Source organism: Grampus griseus (genome assembly GCF_964374135.1).
Source record: "Grampus griseus genome assembly, chromosome: 11".
Lineage (NCBI taxonomy): Eukaryota > Metazoa > Chordata > Mammalia > Artiodactyla > Delphinidae > Grampus > Grampus griseus.
The window spans coordinates 18,713,647-18,736,116 of record NC_139005.1 but is presented as its reverse complement, the minus strand read 5'-3'; the positions used below and the strand labels follow the sequence as shown (position 1 = coordinate 18,736,116).

Sequence of the window (22,470 nt, the reverse complement as noted above, 5' to 3'; positions counted from 1 at the left end):
ATTGTGGCTTGAGAGGGAACTTTTTCTCTTATTTTTAAAGATCTCAAAATATTTGAAGATGTAAAAGATTTTGCATAATATCCTTGTTTTTAACCAGTTTTGTTATTACATGTTGATTTTTTTTTATATAATCCAATGAATATCACTTACATTTCTAGAAGGAATCTGTATTGTTGATTTTAAAGATAAAAAACCTCAGTAGAGAGATAAGGTTACACTGTGTAAAACACCAGTTTACACCAAGCATAGTGTAAAAATAAAAGGCTAAAGATCGAGGCATCAAAAAAAAAAAAAAAAAGCCAGCTCCTTCCCAACTACTTGATATTTCTTTCATTCTGTTTATTGAGTTGGAAAATACTCATTCAGGGATTTCAGGTTTGTAGATATTTAGGAAAAGTACTTGAATTTCTATTTTTTATTTCCATTGCAACCACTTTGTATAAAGGCAGCCATGCAAATATGCTAGAAAAAAATTGTAGCTCTTCTTGAACTTTGAGAGAGATGTCCATTTTGGCAAAGGGCGAGGCACACATTTGGATAAATTTATACGTGCACCTCAGATTTGGGTGCTAGTGTCAACTGCCAAAGTTCAGAATTTTCACATTTTTAATGTACCAAGGTGGGTTAAAACAGCCTATTAGTATAAGGAGTATTTTTGAAACTGTTGACATTTGGCTACTGTTCTTTCATCCACTGTTCTGTAGTCTTGACAGAAACTTGGTTTAGCTTGCAGAGAGAAAGTGAAAGACAGAAAAAGGTGTCTATATGAAATGCCCCGGAGAGCAGCGGAACTCCTGTATGGCAACATTTAGGCATTGAGTGTGACACGGTATTAACCTTTATAATGGATGTATGTAATAAAGTGACATGTAAATGGAGCACAAGGGGAGATATGACACTATATCTGGAAAAGGATAAAACAGTTGGTTGAATACTGGGCTATTATAGCAGTTTGCAAACCTTGGATAAACTCAGTCAGCGGTTGTATAATTGGTTATTCAATCCCGACCCTTGTTCACAGCTCAAAGCCAGGAACACTGAGACCTGTTGCCAATTTGAGTGAATATAGTGACTGTACTCGGCCGGGGCCTAACATTGGAGCCAGGCCTTTTCCTGTGGGCTGGTTTCCACCATGTCTGGGACTGGCTCAGTGACAGTGGGTCTTTTGTTGTGAAAGGCTGGCTGGTACTCCCCTCCTTTGCAAAATGTCTAACAGCTACACAAATATAAGAAAATAGGAAAAGGGACTTACTGTAGCTTTTCTCTTAGCAAGTTAATGTGGAGTTATTAGTTTTCCTTTCTTTCTTTTTCTTTTTTTTTTTTGGTTCCTTTTTGGGGAAAGTCTGAGTTAAGGAAATAAACTTAAAGAGGGATGTAAAAGCCTGCTTCTAGATAAGAATTGAACCTTGGTAGTCTCTGATTAGAATATGATATGTATGGAAAATTTTATAGTAATTTGATTCACAAAAATGGGTTTCTAAATAAGATATTTTTACTTTTCCTCCTTTATCCTATGAACATGCAGGTACTAAGAAGATTTTTTTTACTGAATATCTCCTCCATGACTGAAAGATATAGCATGTTTATAAACCTGTCATGTATTTAACTTTAGGAAACAAGCACCCCACCTTCTCTGCCCAAACACACTGGAAAGAGGCCAACAGACTAACCACTTACTGTTTGTAGTCTAGTAAAATTTGAGAAATAAATCAGTGAAGATTTTGAGTGTGTGGTATAAAGAATGCCCAGTCTTCTCACAGTGCCCAATTCATAAAGGAATCTGTAACAAGCTTGTAGTATTTGCCAGTTAGGTGCTGCTTACTGATAGGGTGACAGTTCCCAGCTGCGATCAATTATGCTTCCATTATTTCTGTTGTTTAAACATGCCTCGGAATACCAGTTCAGAGGATTTTGCGAAATGTGTCTAAGTTCCAAAACAAAGTAAAGAGCACATTAAAAAAGAAAAACCAAATACGTTCAGAATTGAGAATTTTCTTTCTGAGAGTATTTATAATCTCTTTGCCACCCCCCTCACCCTCCTGTTTCCATCTCACCCACCCAGCATTTAGAAAATCGCACACATAACACATAGTGTTTGATTTAATGCAGGGCTGCAATTCAATCAAGAGACTGCTGAGGTCATATAATATAAATGGCCACAGTACTTCTTGGCTCAGTTATAGCCTTGATCATTCAGGGCTTTGTTTTTGTTAATTGAGTAGCCCCCTGCTGGGGGGAGCTTCTAAATATTTTGGACGGTGTGTCACTAAAAAGAATTTGGAGACTAGGAGGCAGTGGTCTGGGAGGCCCGTCAGAGGTGAGTTTCTGCAGTGGACAAGGGAAAAGGAAAGAGGTTGTTGTGAAACCGTGACAGGACAAAGGAAAAAGAAGCAAATTATTTTTGAATAGAAAATTAATCATTGAAAAGGGACTGGCTATTGTGAAGCAAACATAAAAATAGAGGGAGCATTTAACTTGAAATACATGAGAAAAAGCTCTATAGAAACTCCAACAGAGGCCTTTAATGGAAAGTACACCCGGCCATCTCATTATAAGTACATCCCTGGGAGCCAAGTGTTATGAGCATTAGTAAGAAGGTGGTATTATTAAAAAAAAAAATTGATTATAATCAAGCTTAATGTATTTGTGGCTTAATAAAAGTATTATATGGCGGTAGTGAGTATCATGGCATAATACAGACCTCTTAACATTGGATTGTTCATAAGTATTGTATTTCATAATGTTAATCTGTGGAGCCCTTTACTTCCTGATGGGAAAATAGAAACTTGTATTGGCAAAGAGAAGATGACAGAATTGTAGACTGGCCCCTATTAACCCCAGAAAATACAATTCAACATACATCTTATCATCTTAATCTTCCGAATATTTTTCTAGTTTATAGCATAATACAATATTGTATATAACAAACAGATGTCTCCCCTAGGTCACTGTTTGTAATTTAGTAAGTTGTAGGTGTCCAGCTGGAGAGCCTAGAGCTGCTGGTGAAGGATGAATGCTTGACATGCCTCGTTAACTTAATGTAGGTAAGAGGCTGGTGGGCTTAAAGGATTTGGTAGTAGCCCCATAGAGAACTACCTAAATGAATTCAAATAGTGTGGAATAAACTTTTTTTTTCCTATTATTTTCCACCCCCCCATGCTGTGAAATCTCACTGATCATTATTTTTTAGGCACTTTATGTGTGATAACAAAAACAGAAAGGCTGAAATATGTATGAAAACAAAAGTTTCAATTAAACTCAAATCAAGTATTTTTTAAAGGTGTTGGTTTTTAGTTTTCATACAGCTTCCTTTGGCACATAACTCGTCACGTGTTTTGAGATTTGGCTTTTTGTTGCTTTATCATTTTGAGGGTGCTGCGCTTCTCAGCTGAACAGTTTGCTGAGAAGAAAAGAGAGAAATAAATAAGCCAGGTTTTACGTATAGGACTATGGACTAAAATAATTGACACCTACTGTATAATAGGAAAGCCTGTTAGATTATATATCTACTTTAATATACTTCATACATTTTGGAAATATTCTTGTAAATAATGTAATCCTCTAATTAAACAAAGTAATTTCTCTCTTGTTCTTTGGTAGCTGCCGTGGATCAATGATGTTTTTTCTTTCTCTCTTTAGAAAAAGAACACTTTATTTTTAATTTCATAAACATATTTTTAAGTAGATAATGCACCCCTGTCAAGTAATAAAGATCCATTACGATGCTTACAAATTTATTGCAGTGACTTAAAATTTTAGTTTATCAAATTTCTTGCAATAAATTATTTGCTTTCTGCAAATAAGATTGTAGGCAGCTACCACACTTGGAATGACTTACTTGGAATGCTTGTAATTTAACTGAAGATCTCAACTCCTGTTATTGGAGCACATTAATTTTTGAGGGTAAAATATGTGTTTCTAATTTAGCATAATTTTAACAATGTTTTATCTGAATCATCTTCCTAGAATAATTACTAGATTTTTCCAAAGAGTTGAGGGCAGTGAAGCCTTTTTGAAACCTTCTTCACTATTCGTGCCAGTGTTCCCTTTGGATAGAAGATCTAATGTCCAACAACAGAGACCCTGTGGGGCTTAAACATCCTCTGCACCTTTTTGTGAGAAATGAGATCGCAGGTTCCTGGAGGGTTTCAGTTCCCTCAGGGAAAACTCTCAGAGGTATAAACACTTTCAAATTTCTGACATGTGGAACACAGATCTTTGTGGCTTTTGAAAGACCATTCCCAAGTTTATAAAAGCTTGCTCTCTGACCCCCAGGTCAGAAAATTGGGTGGTCTGTCATTTTACTGGATTCATCCATCCTTTTGTGATAAAATTCTGACCTATATCTTAGTTTTTTAACTGCTGATGTTTCATAGTACTTCACCAAAATCTCTAGGCTGTTTTAAATAAGCTTTTCCTTATCTTTTTTTATTTCATTCTTTTATATCCGTAACTCGTTAGGAAAGCATGGGATACACGTCATAGTATGGTGGACATCCCTTGAGCCCTTTCCACCCCCCACCCACTTTTTCTCCTCAGTTACATTTCTAATGAGATAAGTGAGTTCAAATTATATGCAAATATTATATATTAATTTTACTAATTGTATGTGTATGTGAAAGAGAAAGATTTAGGTGACATGCATTTCTATCTATCATTATTACAGACGTGAGAGTGAAGTTCAGTGATGACCTCTGGATAGCTAAGCACAGGAGGAGGACTGTTAACAGCTCTCTTTCCTACTCTTCTCTCTCTCCCTGTATATTTCATTATTCTTTCAAAAGTTTATGTGTCAGTGTTTTTCTCTCAATTATTAGATTTAAGACATGATCTATGGATGTAACTGATCGATCTTTTTAAGAATATATTAATAGAAAGACTAAGCAGGCAAAATGCTACTATGCTATAGAAATCCATGTTAATTATATTCAAGGTATAGATTATTTTATTTTCTGCCATAACACCCTTTCCAGGATTTGTGATTTGTTGTCCTGCCATTTTTTTGAATTAATAATATTATCCCATTCATCCTTCTCTCATTTACCAAATTACTTGTAACATTATTCCAACTGTTCTCTGAACCTACCCCCTCAGTTCTCAACCACAGGAGGTTGCCCTTGTCATTTGGCTGACACCTCAGGAGTTTCTATTTTCTCTTTGCCACTTACATAGACATATGTATCTCTCTTATATTTTGTATTATATTACGTGGAAGAAGAGATATGTATTTCTAACATGTAGTCACATGATTCATGGTCCTTTATTAAAGACTTTTAAACAAAAATTTTGTTCACAATACTTCAGTAATAACTCTTCATTTTCCCCATTTTTAATAAATAAAATATATATCAGTTCCTGGTAGTTCATTATTGCATTTTACTGTAGGTTTGTTTTTCATTTGAAATGCTACATTTCACTGAGCTGTAAAATAGAAAAGTATTGGAATATATTTGAATGTTTTTAGTTGATAATGTTTAAATTGTCACTCAAATGACATTTTGGTGTTAGTAAAATTCTTTTACCTTTCCAAAAAGAATTTAATAGATTCTACTTCAAGTCTTATTCACTTGAAAAAAATTTTCAAGTTTCTGATGATTTAATAGAATGTTTTTATACATATTTTTATACCCTGATGAATGTTTACTCATCAAAAAATTACCTCAGGTCTTGGAAAAGTACAGATTCCTGCGACTCAGGAAGACATTAAGAGCCAGTGGCCCTGGAGTTATATTTTAAAGAAGCTTCCCCATGACTAAGGACTCTAGGTGAATAGGGTCCACTTTTGTTTTCCTCTTGTTAATATCCCCCATACCTGGAAAAACGCATAGTACAAACTATTTGTTGAATTAATCCATTCTACTATTCTTATATACTTACCTTTTAATTAACCTTTGTGTCGCTAGCATGATTTAATTCATATTATTTTCCTAATTACAGAAAAGATGATAAATTGACCCCATTTCTGGAAATTATTGCCAGTAGAATTTTTTTATAGCAGATTTAATTGATAAACAGAAGACTATTTTAGAACTCTTTATGGCAGTGCTACGATAGTAACATTTGGAAAAATATCTATTAGCACGTTTATTTACTATTCATTAATGTAATGATTCAAGTAAGACATTGTTCTATTTACATTTACTTCAATAAATTAAACAATAGGAGAGCAACTCAGTGACACTCTAGCAATCTGAGTCAAAGGTTTAGTGTCTGATCACTGTTACTCTATACATCTAACAGTGTATGGTGTATTACAGGAGCCGGTGAGTTTCTTGAAATTCAGAGACCATGTCTTAGTTCCTCTCACAGGGCCACAGTTGTGGCTTAATAGATAACTGTTAGATAAAAGATTGAATAAATGGGTAGAGTATGAGGCCTCCTGATCTTGTGTGTGTGTGCCCTCGTGTGTGTGAATTTTGCAAAATAAAGAAAATGTAAGTATCCATATATGACATATATATTTTTAATAAATTTATTTCTTTATTTTTGGCTGTGTTGGGTCTTCGTTGCTGCGTGCAGGCTTTTCTCTAGTTGTGGCGAGCGGGGGCTACTCTTTGTACGGAGCACGGGCTCTAGGCACATGGGCTTCAGTAGTTGTGGTGCATGAGCTTCAGTAGTCATGGTACACGGGCGTAGTTGCTCTGCAACATGTGAGATCTTCCAGGACCAGGGCTCGAACCCATGTCCCCTGCATTGGCAGGTGGATTCTTAACCACTGTGCCACCAGGGAAGTCCTCTATGACATATATTTTTAAAAGTAGTCTGCTGACTCAGTACATTATGTGCACTAAAAGCAAAGAGAATAGTTTTGTACATTCATTTAATTAAGAAATTAAAAGAATATACAAACAGGCTGTACATGACTACCTTTATACCCAGTGCCTTTAACATTAAGAATGGTTACGTTTCTGGTAATATAAGAAAAATGAAAACAAAACTATGCTTTTCTCTTTTGCTATTTTTCCAGATTTTTTCTTTTTTTCTTTGCTTCCTTTTTATCTTCTTTCACTTGTTCCTTCTTTTTTTTCTTGACATCTTTATTGGAGTATAATTGCTTTACAATGTTGTGTTTGTTAGTTTCTGCTTTATAACAGAGTGAATCACCTATACATATACATATATCCCCATATCTCCTCCTTCTACGTCTCCCTCCCACAATCCCTATACCACCCCGCTAGGTGGTCACAGAGCACTAAGCTGATCTCCCTGTGCTATGCAGCTGCTTCCCACTAGCTATCTATTTTACATTTGGTAGTGTATATATGTCCATGCCACTCTCTCAGTTCATCCCAGCTTACCCTTCGCCCTTCCCGTGTCCTCAAGTCCATTCTCTATGACTGCGTCTTTATTCCTGTCCTGCCCCTAGTTTCTTCAGAACCACTTTTTTTTTAAGATTCCATATATACGTGTTAGCATATGGTATTTGTTTTTCACTTTCTGACTTACTTCACTCTGTATGACAGACTCTTAAGTCCATCCACCTCACTACAAATAACTCAATTTTGTTTCTTTTTATGGCTGAGTAATATTCCATTGTATATATGTGCCACATCTTCTTTATCCATTCATCTGTCGATGGACACTTAGGTTGCTTCCATGTCCTGGCTATTGTAAATAGAGCTGCAGTGAACATTGTGGTACATGACTCATTTTGAATTATGGTTTTCTCAGGGTATATGCCCAGGAGTGGGATTGCTGAGTCATATGGTAGTTCTGTTTTTAGTTTTTTAAGGAACCTCCATACTGTTCTCCATAGTGGCTGTATCAATTTACATTCCCACCAACAGTGCAAGAGGGTTCCCTTTTCTCCACACCCTCTCCAGCATTTATTATTTGCAGATTTTTTGATGATGGCCATTCTGACTGGTGTGAGGTGATACCTCATTGTAGTTTTGATTTGCATCTCTCTAATGATTAGTGATGTTGAGCATCCTTGCATGTGTTTGTTGGCAATCTGTATATCTTCTTTGGAGAAATGTCTATTTAGGTCTTCTGCCCATTTTGGGATTGGGTGGTTTGTTTATTTGGTATTGAGCTGCATGAGCTGCTTGTAAATTTTGGAGATTAATCCTTTGTCAGTTGCTTCATTTGCAAATATTTTCTCCCATTCTGAGGGTTGCCTTTTCATCTTGTTTATGGTTTCCTTTGCTGTGCAAAAGCTTTTAAGTTTTATTAGGTCTCATTTGTTTATTTTTGTTTTTATTTCCATTCCTCTAGGATGTGGGTCAAAAAGGATCTTGCTGTGATTTATGTCATAGAGTGTTCTACCTATGTTTTCCTCTAAGAGTTGTACAGTGCCTGGCCTTACATTTAGATCTTTAATCCATTTTGAGTTTATTTTTGTGTATGGCATTAGGGAGTGTTCTAATGTCATTCTTTTACATGTAGCTGTCCAGTTTTCCCAGCACCACTTATTGAAGAAACTGTCATTTCTCCATTGTATATTCTTGCCTCCTTTATCAAAAATAAGGTGACCATATGTGTGTGGGTTTATCTCTGGACTTTCTGCCCTGTTCCATTGATCTATATTTCTGTTTTTGTGCCAATACCATACTGTCTTGATTAGTGTAGCTTTGTAGTATAATCTGAAGTCCAGGAGCCTGATTCCTCCAACTCCATTTTTTTTTCCCCAAATTGCTTTGGTTACTCAGGGTCTTTTGTGTTTCCATACAAACTGTGAAAGTTTTTGTTCTAGTTCTGTGAAAAATGCCATTGGTAGTTTGATAGGGATTACATTGAATCTGTAGATTGCTTTGGGTAGTATAGTCATTTTCACAATGTTGATTCCTCCAATCCAAGAACATGGTATATCTCTCCATCTGTTTATATCACCTTTAATTTCTTTCATCAGTGTCTTATAGTTTTCTGCATACAGGTCTTTTGTCTCCTTAGATAAGTTTATTCCTAGGTATTTTATTTTTTGTGTGGCAGTGGTAAATGGTAGTGTTTCCTTAATTTCTCCTTAAGATTTTTCACCATTAGTGTTTAGGAATGAAAGAGATTTCTGTGCATTAATTTTGTATCCTGCTACTTTACCAAATTCATTGATCAGCTCTAGTAGTTTTCTGGTAGCATCTTTTTTTTTTTTTTTTTTTGCAGTACGCGGGCCTCCCACTGTTGTGGCCTCTCCCGTTGTGGAGCTCAGGCTCTGGACGCGCAGGCTCAGGGGCCATGGCTTACGGGCCTAGCCATTCCGCGGCATGTGGGATCTTCCCAGACCGGGGCACAAACCCACGTCCCCTGCATCGGCAGGCGGACTCTCAACCACTGCGCCACCAGGGAACCCCTGCTAGCATCTTTATGATTCTCTATATATAGTATCATGTCATCTGCAAATAGTGACAACTTTACTACTTCTTTTCCGATTTGGCATCCTTTTATTTCTTTATCTTCTCTGATTGCTGTGGCTAAAACTTCCAAAACTATGACGAATAATAGTGGTGAGAGTGGACACTCTTGTCTTGTTCCTGATCTTAGGGGAAATGGTTCCAGTTTTTCACCACTGAGAATGATGTTGGCTGTGGGTTTGTCATATATGGGCTTTATTACATTGAGATAAGTTCCCTGTATGCCTTCTTTCTGGAGGGTTTTTATCATAAATGGGTATTGAATTTTGTCAAATGCTTTTTCTGCATCTATTGAGATGATCACATGGTTTTTATTCTTTAGTTTGTTAATATGGTGTATCAATTTGATTGATTTGTGTATATAGAAGAATCCTTGCATTCCTGGGATAAACCCCACTTGATCATGGTGTATGATCCTTTTAATGTGCTGTTGGATTCTGTTTGCTAGTATTTTGTTGAGGATTTTTGTTCTATGTTCATCAGTGATATTGGCCTGTAGTTTTCTTTCTTTGTGACATCTTTGTCTGGTTTTGGTATCAGGGTGATGGTGGCCTTGTAGAATGAGTTTGGGAGTGTTCCTCCCTCTGCTATATTTTGGAAGGTTTTGAGAAGGATAGGTGTTAGCTCTTCTCTAAATGTTTGATAGAATTTGCCTGTGAAGCCATCTGGTCCTGGGCTTTTGTTTTTTGGAAGATTTTTCATCACAGTCTCAATTTCAGTGCTTGTGATTGGTCTGTTCATATTTTCTATTTCTTCCTGATTCAGTCTTGGAAGGTTGTGCATTTCTAAGAATTTGTCCATTTCTTCCAGGTTGTCCATTTTATTGGCATATAGTTGCTTGTAGTAATCTCTCATGATCCTTTGTATTTCTGCAGTGTCAGTTGTTACTTCTACTCTTTCATTTCTAATTCTATTGATTTGAGTCTTCTCCCTTTTTTTCTTGATGAGTCTGGCTAATGGTTTATCAATTTTGTTTATCTTCTCAAAGAACTAGCTTTTAGTTTTATTGATCTTTGCTATCATTTCCTTCATTTCCTTTTCATTTATTTGTAATCTGAACTTCATGATTTCTTTCCTTCTGCTAACTTTGGGGGTTTTTTGCTCTTCTTTCTCTAATTACTTTAGGTGTAAAGTTAGGTTGTTCATTGGAGATGTTTCTTGTTTCTTGAGGTATGATTGTATTGCTATAAACTTCCCTCTTAGAAGTGCTTTTGCTGCATCCCATAGGTTTTGGGTCATCGTGTTTTTATTGCCATTGTTTCTAGGTATGTTTTGATTTCCTCTTTGATTTCTTCAGTGATCTCTTGGTTATTTATTAGTGTATTGTTTAGCCTCCATGTGTTTGTATGTTTTACAGATTTTTTTTTGTAATTGATATCTAGTCGCATAGTGTTGTGGTTGGAAAAGATACTTGATACAATTTCAATTTTCTTAAATTTACCAAGGCTTGATTTGTGATCCAAGATATGATCTATCCTGGAGAATGTTCCATGAGCACTTGAGAAGAAACTGTACTCTGTTTTTTTATGTGGGATGTCCTATAAATATCAATTAAGTCCATCTTGTTTAATGTATCATTTAAAGCTTGTGTTTCCTTATTTATTTTCATTTTGGATGATCTGTCCATTGTTGAAAGTGGGGTTTTAAAGTCCCCTACTATGAATGTGTTACTGTCGATTTCCCCTTTTATGGCTGTTAGTGTTTGCCTTATGTATTGAGGTGCTCCTATGTTGCGTGCATAAATATTTACAATTGTTTTATCTTCTTTTTGGATTGATCCCTTGATCATTATGTAGTGTCCTTCTTTGTCTCTTGTAATAGTCTTTATTTTAAAGTCTGTTTTATCTGATATGATAATTGTTACTCCAGCTTTCTTTTGATTTCCATTTGCAGGGAATATCTTTTTCCATTCCCTTACTTTTAGTCTGTATGTGTCCCTAGGTCTGAAGTGGGTCTCTTATAGACAGCATATATATGGGTCTTGTGTTTGTGTCCCTTCAGCCTGTCCATGTCTTTTGTTTGGTGATTTAATCTATTTACATTTAAGGTAATTATCCATATGTTTGTTCCCATTACCATTTTCTTAATTGTTTTGGGTTTGTTATTGTAGGTCTTTTCCTTCTCTTGTGTTTCCTGCCTAGAGAAGTTCCTTTAGCATTTGTTGTAGAGCTGGTTTGGTGGTGCTGAATTCTCTTAGCTTTTTCTTGTCTGTAAAGGTTTCAATTTTTCTATCAAATCTGAATGAGATCCTTGCTGGGTAGGGTAATCTTGGTTTTAGGTTTTTCCCTTTCATCACTTTAAATGTGGCCTGCCACACTCCCTTCTGGCTTGCAGAGTTTCTGCTGAAAGTTCAGCTGTTAACCTTATGGGGATTCCCTTGTACGTTATTTGTTGTTTTTCTGTTGCTGCTTTTAATATGTTTTCTTTGTATGTAGTTTTTGATAGTTTGATTAACATATGTCTTGGCATGTTTCTCCTTGGATTTATCCTGTATGGGACTCTATGCTTCCTGGACTTGACTATTTCCTTTCCCATATTAGGGGAGTTTTCATCTATAATCTCTTGAAATATTTTCTCAGTCCCCTTCTTTTTCTCTTCTTCTTCTGGGACCCCTGTAATTCGAATGTTGGTGCATTTAATGTTTTCCCAGAGGTCTCTGAGACTCTCCTCAATTCTTTTCATTCTTTTTTCTTTATTCCACTCTGTGGTAATTATTTCCACTATTTTACCTTCGAGGTCACTTATCCGTTCTTCTGCCTCAGTTATTCTGCTATTGATTCCTTCTAGGGAATTTTTAATTTCATTTATTGTGTTGTTCATCATTGTTTGTTTGCTCTTTAGTTCTTGTAGGTCCTTGTTAAACGCTTCTTGTATTTTCTCCATTCTATTTCCAAGATTTTGGATCATCTATACTATCATTATTCTGAATTCTTTTTCAGGTAGACTGCCTATTTCCTCTCCATTTGTTTGATCTGGTGGGTCTTTACCTTGCTCCTTCATCTGCTGTGTGTTTCTCTGTCTTCTCATTTTGCTTAACTTACTGTGTTTGGCGTCTCCTTTTCACAGGCTGCAGGTTCTTCATTCCTGTTGTTTTTGGTGTCTGCCCCCAGTGGCTAAGGTTGGTTCAGTGGGTTTTAACGTAGGCTTCCTGGTGGAGGCGACTGGTGCCTGTGTTCTGGTGGATGAGGCTTGATCTTGTCTTTCTGGTGGGGAGGATTGCGTCCGATGGTGTGTTTTGGGGTGTCTGTGACCTTATTATGATTTTAGGCAGGCTCTCTGCTAATGGGTGGGGTTGTGTCCCTGTCCTGCTAGTTGTTTGGCATAAGATGTCCAGCACTATAGCTTGCTAGTCGTTGATTGGAGCTGGGTCTTAGTGCTGAGGTGGAGGTCTCTGGGAGAGCTTTTGCCATTTGATATTACGTGGAGCTGGGAAGTCTCTGCTGGACCAGTGTCCTGAACTCGGCTCTCCCACCTCAGAGGCACAGGCCTGGCACCCCGCCGGCTCACCAAGACCCTGTCAGCCACCCAGCTGTTGGGAAGTCTGAGGTCTTCTGCCAGCGTTCAGTAGGTGTTCTTTAGGAGTTGTTCCACATGTAGATGTATTCCTGATGTATTTGTGGGGAGGAAGGTGATCTCCACATCTTACTCCTCTGCCATCTTGAAGGTCTCCTCCACTTGTTCCTTTTTAAATGAAAATGGTTTTGACACGTTGATTTTTTTGCTGTTTTGTATATTGGGGGTTCACAGCAAGTCTTACCTTACACAACTTTGTATCATTGTTGTTTAGATTATATTTAAGCTTGTGAACATTAAATGCCATTTTGCAAATAAAACTATTGTATTTTCTCATCTAAAATTACTCTAAAAATGACACAATCCAAAATCCATGAAAGGTTATGAGAGACCAAATATAACAAGTTGTTAAGGCAGATGGACTACTTTGGTTGAGAAGGCTGTGTGCAAATTTAGATATATGATTTTAAGGAAATCAAAGGATTTTTTCTTAATTTTAAAATCTGATGTTCTGTATTAGAACATAAAAATATAATTTGAGTTATAAGTAGCTTTTCAGCTCAGCTGTTCGACTACCTGAATATCACAATTTCTGATTTATCATATGAATCATGTCAGTTTTTATTGTTCATATCTTTTCAGGCCTCTGGCAAGCTGAGATTGCGATTTGTTTTCACATATGTTGTGATAGAGAAGATTCAGGATGTGTAGTGGTTTAGCATCAGGCTGTATGCACTTTAATTCTCACTTCCAGTGGTAAAACATTCTGTCTTATTTTTAAAGTATTGGAATTCTCATTCTAATGTATGTTAAGTGGTTTTCTATTTCTATACTTTTTGTATCTCCTTTATCATCTCTACTACCCACCTTCCCAATTATAAACAATAACAAAATTCTACAAATATGATCATTAATTTTTGTTTTCAGCATAGTCTAGATAGCTAATTAAATGGATGATTTTCTGCATATAATCTTACAGTAGGATAATTGCTTCATTTATAATTCAAATACATATTTAGGTAATTCTTTTCTTAAATATATCAGTAGCTATATATAATATGCTTAGATCTATGTTTCTTTACTAAACTGTGATATGGTTAAGCTATCTTAAACTTTTCCTGTTTGTTTATAAATTTGTCTTCTGAAATTAAGACTTCATTTGCCTTAAATATTCCTGATTCTCATATACCATTTGCTATAATTTAGTTCTTATGACTTGTCTTCTATTTTTCTTTCTTCTTCTATCTCACATATATGCAGTTGAGAAATACTGTTTCAAATAAAACATATGCAAAATAACAGATGTATTACAGTTGGTCTCTGAGAAAGTTGGCTATTTGCTGGATGAAATAGTCTTGAGAATCTTTTACTGGAAATATTTTAACTGTTATAAATTGACTATTAATTGATACCGTCATGAACACCTTCCTCCCAATTTTCTGTCAAGTTGCCTTTGCTTTCCTATTGTACCCCTCTTGCCTTAGTAACCTTTTTTCTTCCTCCTACTCTCCACTCTCACCCCTCTAATTGTGACTAATGGCTAGAACCTAATACACATTTCACCACCCACACTTTGCTGACAACATAAATTATTTGGATAAAGATGGACAATATTCATTAGCTGTGTGTGCACTTTACTGAAAGAGCCTTACACAGGAGTGCCACACTTTCCCATTTTTATTAAAAGTTAAAATGCTTTTCCTGTCTTGGGGGTTGGGGTGAGTTAGCCATGATAGAGGACAGGGCTACAGTGCTAATAAATAAAAATAATAAGTATTACCGCTGGTTGAATGACCCTGGGAAAAGAGCACTACAAAGCTATTTGTTGTTCCCTTTCACTTGTCAACAGCACTGGCTTAAAAGCTTTAGCCATTGTTGAGGACCTTACAGAACCCTTGGAAAGTTAGAAAGCCAACGGTCAAAAAAGAAACTCAGGCAAAGATTAGTTGAGTATTTTTGTATTTCTGTGCTGTTTTGGGACAATTCATATATTAACCTAATGGAAGTGACAACAGTCTTTGTCCCTCTTACTACTACAGCTCTTTCAATGTCATCTTTATTGACATGAACCAACTGAAAAATTCATAGGAATGACAGATAAACCAGTGAAACTAAGGGTTATGAATCATTTTCATAAAAATGTGTAGAGGTAGAACTATTACCCTTTGATGCGGCTTTTGATTTCTAGGTAGTTATAGTGATGGGCAAAGTGAAGCATATGTATATACTTTTCATTTGGATTTTAACATAAATCTCTTGGGTTGTTGTATACTAAGTTGTAGTTGTAATGTTAGTCAAACTTTTTAAATGTTACTGTGTGCCCAGCACTGTCTTAAGCACTTTACATAAATTATTTCATTTAATTCTTTTGACAATAGTATAAGTATAGTTATTATCCCCTTTTATAGACGAGTAAATTGAAGCATAGAGAGGTTAAATTACTTGCCAAAGGTCACAAAATTAGTCATAGTAAGTGATGGAGTCATGTTGTATGATGTTAAGTTTTTTTTTACATTTAGTAGCAAAACAGAGATTTTGTACATGAGAAAAAAACTCTTTGAAATTCCTTTTTGAAATGCTGCCCTGAAATTACTTATGTTATTTTTTTCTGGGATCTAATATTTAACACAAGAAAAAAACAGAGTGTTTTAGTCTATGCAAGGAAATGCACTTGCTTTCTGAGTGATGGAGTGGATAAAACTAGGAGAGTTTCATAAGTCTGTCTCTTAATGGATATTTTGTGTAGGAAATATAGAGCCATCTTTTGAGGAGAAAACCCAAGTTTATTGATATGTAGCAGTTATAGCATATTGATTTTTTTTTTTTTTTTTGCGGTACGCGGGCCTCTCGCTGTTGTGGCCTCTCCCGTTGCGGAGCACAGGCTCCGGACGCGCAGGCTCAGCGGCCATGGCTCATGGGCCCAGCCGCCTCGCGGCATGTGGGATCCTCCCGGACCGGGGCACGAACCCGTGTCCCCTGCATCGGCAGGGGGACTCTCAACCATTGCACCACCAGGGAAGCCCCTAGCATATTGATTATGGTATATTAAATCATGTAATGAAAAAATATTCTTCTAAAATATGGTATAAGATTGGATATAATTGAACAGGTGTGTTAACAGTTATAGCCTGTACGTTGAGAAAATTTAAGCCTGTGGGTAATGATTTAGATATTGCAATATTCCAAAAACCGGTTGCACATTAAAAATTTCAAAACTTGAGTCAGCAGGCCAAAGAATTTTTTTTTCTCTTAACCAAGCTCTTATTAAATTTCAAGTGGAAACAAAGAAATATTTTGGCACTACTAAAAGTAAAGTATTTCTAGAGCTTAATTCATTTCAGGATGATTACATATAAAATGAGGCTTATTGAAATCCTAATGCTTTGGAATTTCAGATGTGTTTCTATTGTGTGTTGTGGTGTGTGTTATTTTTTAACATTTCCTAGAAGAACTTGATGTTTCCAGTAGCGGACTAGCTGTAGTGCTTGGCTAATGAGACTATTACAAGGCCTTCTGGTCTTCAGTGCCCAGATCCACTCCAGATATGTAGAAGTTTTTATATTACTAACATTGCATTGTTTGATATTTGCCCCCAAGTGTTGTCTAGACATGCAGCTATTGTCAACATGAATTGAACTCTTACTGGTATATGATTTCCAGATTTAGCCCAACCTTCCCCTCAAAAATAATCTTATTATCAGTAATTGAATAAGTAAATAGCAAGACTGTAATTAGCTTTTTGAAGAAAACTATAGTTAGCCAAGTGTACTAACTAACATTTATAACTAACTATTCTATATTTTCATGGGAGCCATCAAGTGAAAGCTTCCAAGGGGAGAATATTGAATTAACAGTACCTAATTCTAACCGACGTTCACCACCCAGACCACCTATCATCTAATTATTGTCTAAAACTAGATGAGGTGAATAAAACTGGACTAACATTTTACTTTTGAAAAGTTTGACTCTTTATTAAAAGAACTTACCACGGTGCGTGGTATATGGAAAAGAACACTAAACTAGGAGTTAGGCTTCAAGTGCTGCCTTCATCATTAATTAGATTTATTATCTTAGGCAAGTTGTGACCTTAAGTTAGATTTTCAGTCTGTAAAATGAAGAGTTTGGTCTAGTTATTACCCAACTTGGATTGAGCAAAACAGTCATCTCCCAACACTAGTTTCCTTGGTCAAATACGTAATCCATAACTCACGTAAAGATTGACGGTCTGTTAACACATAAAGTGGTCTAAATCTTGTAAGAAAAAGAAATGTCAATTTGTTTAATGTTAATTAGATTTACACGACAGTGGAATGCTTATTTTATTTGTTTGCTTTAGTGTTACTTGTAACCAAGCAATTTATGTTGGTTGGTTACAAGTAAACCAACCAACATAAATTTATGTCCAGTATATGTTTTAGTAAATTAGTTTTGTGGAATGCGTATCTAAATGTTATCTAAAGCTCCTTCCAGGTTTAAAATGCTGATTCTATGATATGAATAATCGACACACGCTTTTACTTCTTGACTTTGAAGGAGGTATTAGTATATTTTTGACGTTCAGCCATATTGTTGTTCCTTCCAAAAGAAAACTTTCATCCCTAAATGTGCACCCTATCACATGTCAGGAATAACACAGCTTAGTTTAAGCCACAAAATTAAAGTATAAACAGTGGTAGATTTGGTATGACCTAACTCCTGGGACTTTGTTTAAAAAGTCACATATTATACATACATATTTTTTGCTTGTTCGATTTTTTCAATGAGCTCTGCCACTGCAGCTCAAGGGAGATTAAGGAAAAAAAAACCCTACATAAACACAAAGCAAAAACCTGAGCCTGTGTGTAAAGCTACTGCACTGGAGCGAATGTGGTTTAATTCTTGGCACTGGGAGCTTGTTGGAGAATTACAATATGTTGGCATGAGTCTCTGGGTTGGGTCTCATTGTTCCAGATGAGGGAGTCAGTCTTAAGGGTGTTTGGCACTGAAGGGAAAAAGGAGTGAGAGTTATAGGGAATGAGCAGGCCCTAAAGAGGCAGGATGCTGTTGTAACAATGGCTGGCACAGTTAGGGGGGCCATTCACTGGTGGGGATTGCCATAGGCATTGATGTGAAGAACGATATGTGAGCAAAAGAGGCAAGGGTAAGAAGGGAAAAGCAAGCAAACATATCAAAAGGGTCCTGATGGCAGAAAGAGACAAAAGTAATCCAGTTAGAGTCATCTTCCTGTTAATGGATTGACTGATAACTTTCATTTCTCTCTAATTTATCTTACAGCTTATTTCTTAATATTTATTTTATTTTCTCTTTAAAAATAGATATGCATTTACCTTACCCCTAAAAAGACAAATTCTGTAATTAAGAGGCCTTGATTTTGTATTCCATCTGTGCTACTTTCTGACTAGGTGATGCTGGGCCTTGGTTTTCTTACTGAGCCTTGGTTTTCTCATCTGCAAAATGGATATAATGATAATATACAACATTGACAAATTATTGTATCTGACAGCATTCTGTAAACTGAAATGCCATGCAAATAATAATAACTATTATTATCTGTCATGCTTATTTTAATATAGAGAGCTCTAGCTTTAATTTTAATGATAATCATGATACTCCAATGCTTGGGAGAAGTAAATCTCAGGAGACTCTTTAAAGTGTCTAAAGTAAAACTATGACACATCTTAACATGAAAATAATGGATAATCCAGAATTTGAACATTTGGGAATAACTGTATGTCCAGAAACATACCATACTCACAGTTTAAAATACAATTCTACATGTATTTTTTTTAAATCACATCTTAGAAAGTGGAATATTTAATAGATAACTACTATCTCTTTTACTCCATAAGCGCTGAAGTAGCAGTTACATAATTGTGTCAGATTTTACTTTAATCATATTCACACATTAATGAACAGGTATATTATAAATATTGAGATTTTGCCATTTGATCTTTCACGGTTTTAATCATTTATATTCTATGGGATCTTTACCATTTTCAGAGAAATTCAGTCATTGGGACATGTCCATTTATTGTGATCATTATTGTGAGATCATTTCATACCACTTCTTCATGAACTACCAGTGGAAATAAATTCAAACAGTAGCAGTTGTAGAATATTGAACATGGATTTGCTTAAAGCTCTTTGTTTTACAGTAATTCAGACAGAGAGGTGAAGTAGGTGAAAAGATATGCTTTTGGTCCCCCTGAGCTAGATAGTGTTAAAGTCCTGGTGAGAATGCATATTGTTTGACTTACAGCCCAATAGTCCTTCCACCTTATGAATGCATTTTCATTTCAATGCATATATCTGCTATATGGTCATAGGTTTTCCTTAAATCATCCAAAATTCTAAAGTTCAAAGTCATATAGTGGGACTACCTCCTGAACATATTGAAAATTGTAAGGAATCTTGGCTTTTAATCTCATCATGCTGCCCATAGGTACATGTTACCCTGGGACATTCAATTTATCCTTTCAAATGTTTACTTCGTCCATCCACTGGAGTTAATAACAGTAGTTATTTCTGACTGTCCATGGCTGTTTTGCAGGTGAAATGCAGTAATGTGTGTGTACTAAAAAGAGCAAAGGCTTTGGGATCCAGTCAGTTGAACTTAGCTCCGTATTAGGCAAGTCACGATATTTCTCAAAGCTTTGGTTTCTTAATGGTGAAACAGACATACCAATATCTAATTCAGGGGATTATTATGAGAAGTTTGAGATACCACATGTAAAGGACCTGGTACACTGTTTCTCACTTAACCCTCAAAATGGCAGCTATCATTATCGTCATCAATAAGAGACTTAGGAATTTGTAGGGAAAAAAATAAACCTTAGTCCAGGACTCAGCTCTGCCCATTACATACGGTGAAACCTCAAACAAATCCTTTTCTTCGTTTGGTCTTTTTCTTAACCTGAAAGATGGATATAATAACACAATCTGAGTCTTCAGATTTTTGCTTTGATTAAGTGAGAGAATACAGGTAAAAGCATCTAGCATAGCTCCTGGCACACAGGCTGTTCAATAAACGTTTATTGAATCTGAGTTTAAACCTCATCCAAATTGCAAGTATTATTGTCTTTATTCATCCACAGGCATGACAACCCTGAGTTAGATATATTTCTGATTTTACATCTTGCAAATTACTTGGTCTTAAAGAAGTTATTCATTTTTTTCTGTAGTGTATGTTAAAAGTCAGGTACTTGAAAAAAACTGGCTTTGTATGAGAGCCTCCTATCTTTATGCAAGTTAATAAAGAGGCCAGGAATGTTGTGCAGGTTTCAGAAATCTGGCGGCTGTTTCTTTAACTCTGCAACTTAGACAGAAGACTTCTGTTTCTTTATGAGCACACTACAGTGAATATTTTGTCTAGCTGCAGGGGAAAAGCTTTGTCATGGACTTTGCAGACAATAGCCTTAAAAGTAAAATGGTCTGCTTTTGGTGCCGGGAGGTTCAGGGGCCTATTGTTAGTGCACAATGGATTTCTATTGCTGCATTCCTGCTTTGCAAGGTTTGTTAGCTTTTAATGACTGACGGTACTCTACTGCAAATACCATATTGGTTGGACCCTGTTTACATGCGACTCAAGAATTTCTGTAGAGTGCTGGAAAAAAGAAACAGTGGTATTTGTTTGACCTACTCTGATAAGGTTTAAAAAATGATTTCACTCACCAAGTGTTTACTGCGAATGTAGAAACATTGGCTATCCCTGCAGAAGTATTTTAAAGTTACTTGTAAAGCCTCAGTGAACAGAAATATTGATTACAGTAAGAAGAGATTTAATGCATTTTATTACTCAGAATTGTCATTACCATTTTCAAAACAATGTGGTATAGAAATAGGGATATTTTAAGAAAAAGTAAAATCTTTAGGATCTTTTTTCCTTAAATGTGAAAAAATAGAAAGGTATATTTTGTTACAAACGAAAAAAAAAACATTTCACACATTCCATGTAAATGTGCACACGGTAATTGTGGGGTGTGTGTGTGTATATGTACACACTATACATACAGGCTATGTGAAGAAGTCATCATTCAGAGCTTTTCACTATTTTATTTTCCCCAAGTTTTTGACATCTGAAAAAGAAGCAATCCACACTGCCACAGTTTTTCCAAAGAAAATTTCACCTTCCATTCGTTGAAAACTCCACGCAGGCTTTGTGACTCTGATAGCTGATGTCTTTAAGATGAGGGCCTGAGAAAAGTAGATAGCATTAGCCAAGATGATGCTGAAGACGCTTTAAAATGCATTTTATTGTGGGGAAAATTAACGCTTTTCTAATAATCTTAGGGTCTCTAGGCCAGACTGTCCCTTTGATAAGTTAACATGTACTCCCTTTATGCTCCTAGTAGGGGGTAAACAAATGTCTGAACAAACACAAATACGCATAAACACCAATGTGGAGAATGGCAGTGTGTGTCTTCGATCCAGATAATAAGTGTGGGTATTGTTATTTAGATGGAGCATACTGGGACACTTATCTTTTAGTACACACCATTTTCTAACTGAATGCAGTGCTAATCGTGGGATTGAAAGCCATTGTAATTGTGTACCCATCTAAATGCTGACAAGAATATAAAATTACATTATTTGGAACTGAGTTTGATGTTTCAGAGTTTTATTAGCATTTATATTTACTTATACATTAAAATTCAACACAAAAGGAGAGATCAAAAACATGTGACATATAGAAACAAATGTCAGACCACCACATAACCCTGCTCTCTAAAATCTGTGTGTCCTGTCTTAATACAGGACATTTTAAAAGAGTGTGATACAAATCTGAAATAAGCAAATAATAAGTTTCCATTATAGGCATTACTTACTTGTCTGGATTCTGCAATCTTTGTAAAGCTTCTTTTACACCAACTCTTTTTTATATGTTCACGGTACTGGCAAATCTTTCCACAGTGTGCTAACCACCACACGATGTTAAACACATATTATGAAGTGGATGTAATTGTAAACACACAGAGGGACATAATTACATGTAGCAGATTTAAGAGCTAATTCTTTGCCTTTTTTTTACTCTGCATTTTATCAACATAATTATTTTTTGACTGCAGACTAACACCCTGAAATTGACAAGCATCCATTATAGCAGGAATTTGTTCACCAAATTGGAAAACAATGAACTGCAGGTTTATATGTACCCATTGTCATAAAGAATTAGTACAGCTTTGTTCCACAAGAGGAAAAAGCTAATGATTTTGAAACAGCAGGTGACAAAACACATTCTTTTTTTCTTCCCCTGTTATCAGTTTGTTGATGAAGTCATTATGAACTGGGACCAGGGTAGGGATGGCCTTCTTTTTAGCAGATAGACTTTTAATGAGCTTCGTTATAAAGATAGTCACATTGATTTGCTTACCTGTTTTTATTTCTTTACTTAGAAACCCCCAGTATTGAAAAGCTACTATCAAAGGACTGGAAAGACAAGCTTCTTGCAATGGGATCAGGGAACTTTGGTGAAATAAAAGGTAATATGTTTGCAATTATTTTGATCTAAAATGTACCGAAATGAATCTGATATTTAGAAATATTAGTGGTGATAAAGTACTTCTGCCACCATGCACTCTGTCTTTGGTGTTTCTTCCTTCTAGCTTGAAAA

At 35.9% G+C, this 22,470-nt stretch overlaps 1 protein-coding gene across 1 annotated transcript in view; it reads left to right on the top strand.

Moving 5' to 3' along the window:
• The window catches only part of SOX5 (SRY-box transcription factor 5), a 395,723-nt gene that overhangs the window by 161,093 nt on the left and 212,160 nt on the right, over nt 1-22,470 (top strand). The window contains exon 5 of the mRNA XM_082665854.1: nt 22,253-22,339. Coding sequence (XP_082521980.1) covers nt 22,253-22,339 — 87 coding nt within the window. The remainder of the gene's footprint in view (nt 1-22,252; nt 22,340-22,470) is intronic.